Here is a 2974-nt window from a genome sequence, read left to right as displayed (position 1 = left end):
CCAGCCACCGCCGTGTGGAGGGAACGGGTTTTGGAGCTCAGCCGAGCATTCCTAATGAGCCCAGCCACCGCCGTGTGGAGGGAACGGGTTTTGGAGCTCAGCCGAGCATTCGCAACGAGCCCAGCCACCACTGTCGGCGGAGGAGGGCAGGCGAAGGTAGGAGATGGACCCTGGCGGAGATAATTTTTCCTTCCCTCTCTCTCTCTCTCTCTCTCTCTCTCTCGCCACCCTCCGCTGTTCCAGATCAGCGTTGCCATTGGTTGTGCCACCCGCGACCGCACGGTGGCGTTTGCCAGCACCTTTGCTGCCTTCCTGACGCGCGGGTACGACCAGATCCGGATGGCTGCCATCTCTCAGAGCAACGCCAACTTCTCCGGCTCCCATTGCGGCATTTCCATCGGTGAGTGCGGGAAGCGCAGTTGGGTGGGTGCTAGCGTTGGCAAACGAGGATTCCTTTTGGGGGTCGCGGAGGGTGGACGGGACAGTTTGCGCTGGTCAGAGTGCCCTTGGCATCCGTTCGTGGCATGTCAAGATCCCATTAACCCCAGGCGCCCAGCTCTGCAGCGCTCACGACCTGTTCATCATTCGTCAGAAATTGAACATAATTTGTGTTTTAAACGAGGAACGTGATTTAGGATTGAGAGAAATATGGTTTGGCACGCACACTTCCTATTTCTGACTTGTTTTAGACTTGTATGGCATGGAAACAGACGCTTCGGCCCATCTCGTCCGTGCCAACCCACATATTCTAAATTAATCCAGTCCCATTTGCCAGCATTTGGCCCCTATCCCTCTAAACCCTTCCTATCCACGTCCCCATCCAGATGCCTTTTAAATGTTGTCATTGTACCAGCCCCCACCCACTTCCTCTGGCAGCTCGTTCCACACACGCACCACCCTCTGCGTGAAAAAGTTGCCCCTCGGGTCCCTTTCCCCTCTCACCTTAAACCTATGCCCCTCTAGTTTTGGGCTCCCTTACCCCTGGGGGGAAAAGACCTCAGCTATTCACCCTATCCATGCCCCTCATGGTTTTATAAACCTCTATAAGGTCACCCCCTCAGCCTCCGACGCTCCGGGGAAAATAGCCCCCAGCCTCTCCCTGTCGCTCAAACCCTCCAACATCCTTTTCCAAACCCCTTTCCCAACATCCTTCCTGTAGCAGGGAGACCGGGATTGAACGCAGTATTCCCAAAGCGGCCTCACCAACACAGCCGCAACATGACCCTCCCGACTCCTACACTCAACGCACCGACCAATAAAGGCAAACGTCCCAAACACCACCTTCACCGCCCTGTCTACCTGCGTCTCCACTTCCAAGGAACTATGTACCTGCTCCCCCCGAGGTCTCTTTGTTCAGCAACGCTCCCCAGGACTTTACCCTTAACTGAGGAAGGGTCACTGGAGCTGAAACGTTAACTCTGATTTCTCTCCACAGATGCTGCCAGACCTACTGAGCTTTTCCAGCAATTTCTGTTTGTTTCTGACTTGCAGCATCTTTCGGATTTTTATTAACTATGTCTGTCCTGCCCTGGTTTGCTTTACTTTTATCTAAATTAACCCACTTCGCCCGCACATCCCTGGGCACTACGGGGCAATTTAGCGTGGCCAATCCCACCCTAACCCGCACATCCCTGGGCACTACGGGGCAATTTAGCGCGGCCAATCTGTACCCAAGTCTGGTCACGGCTCTCTTCTCCCCCTTTTTCCCCACCCACTCAACTTAAATGGATTTTTGCAGCAAACACAACACTGCCTGCTATCCAAGCAGGGTCAGATCGGGGTCCCTCGAATATTGCGCTACAGCCTGAGAGAAGGGGCAGATGGAGATTAAATTTGATGACAGCTGGGGGGTTGCAGGAAAGCCGTCCTTGAACCTGCCTGTACGTGGTTTGTACCTTCTGCTGGGTGTGTAACTGGCGGGGGGGACGCAGGGCAGTTTCCGTACCACGCTGGGTGCGGCCGTGCGGGGTCGGTGGTGATCTGTTCCGTTCCTCCCTCCCTCAGGTGAAGACGGACCCTCACAGATGGCCCTTGAGGACATCGCCATGTTCCGAGCCATACCAACCTGCACCATCTTCTACCCCAGCGATGGGGTATCGACCGAGAGGGCGGTAGAGCTGGCAGCAAACACCAAGGTACCTCCCCCTCCCTATCTCCATCACCCTCCTCCAGCCCCCCTACAACCCCCACTCCCTATCTCTGTGACCCCCACCAGCCCCCTACACCCTCTCCCTATCTCTGCCACCCCCTGGATGGGGGCCAGTTTTGGTTGTGGGGGGTGGGGTAGTATTTCAATACTGCAATTCCCTTCCTCAGCCTGAACACAAGGGGGTGCCTATCCACTGCCCCAGTGAAGATTGTAGGATCTTTCTTTCACCGGGGGCGCAGGGTTGGAATGGAACAGGGGGAGGGAAGAGTGTCCATGTCCTGTCCTTCTCCCTCCACCACCACCACCACCACCATCCCCCCGCCCCCCGCCCCCCCCGCCCCCCGCCCACACACACAGGGGGCACGTGTGGGATGGAGGGAGGGTGCCCATGTTGTGTGCACCCTGTGCCCAGGGGAGGGGTGTGTGAGGGAGGGGGTGGGAGCATGCACTGGGCCCCCTGTTTGTACAGCGGCCATTGGGAACTCTGAGTCTCTTGAGCGTGGGTTGGGTTGGCGTATTAATTCCAATTAATGACTTGCGCTGTTCGTCTCGCTCTCTCGCTCTCACTCTGTCGCTCTCTGTTGGCCTGTCTGCCTGTCTCTGTGTCTCTCTCTCTGTGTGTCTGTGTGTCTCTCTGTGTCTGTCTCTGTGTGTGTGTCGCTCTCTCTCTCTCTCTGTCTCTCTCTCTGTCTCTGTCTCTGTCTCTGTCTCTGTCTCTCTCACTCTCTCTCTCTCTCTCTCTCTGTCTCTGTCTCTGTGTGTGTCTCTCTCTCTCTCTCTCTCTCTCTCTCTCTCTCTCGTGCTGTCTCTCTCTCTCTCTCTCTC

At 56.3% G+C, this 2974-nt stretch overlaps 1 protein-coding gene across 1 annotated transcript in view; it reads left to right on the top strand.

Moving 5' to 3' along the window:
• The window catches only part of tktb (transketolase b), an 11033-nt gene that overhangs the window by 4738 nt on the left and 3321 nt on the right, over nt 1-2974 (top strand). The window contains exons 7-8 of the mRNA XM_048593933.1: nt 244-400; nt 2005-2135. Of these exons, the coding sequence (XP_048449890.1) occupies nt 244-400; nt 2005-2135 (288 nt within the window). The remainder of the gene's footprint in view (nt 1-243; nt 401-2004; nt 2136-2974) is intronic.

Source organism: Rhincodon typus, unplaced genomic scaffold (assembly GCF_021869965.1).
Source record: "Rhincodon typus isolate 14 unplaced genomic scaffold, sRhiTyp1.1 hic_rhity00004644, whole genome shotgun sequence".
Classification (NCBI taxonomy): domain Eukaryota; kingdom Metazoa; phylum Chordata; class Chondrichthyes; order Orectolobiformes; family Rhincodontidae; genus Rhincodon; species Rhincodon typus.
Note: the sequence above shows the minus strand (reverse complement) of the source record. Positions and strands in the feature narration are given on the sequence as shown.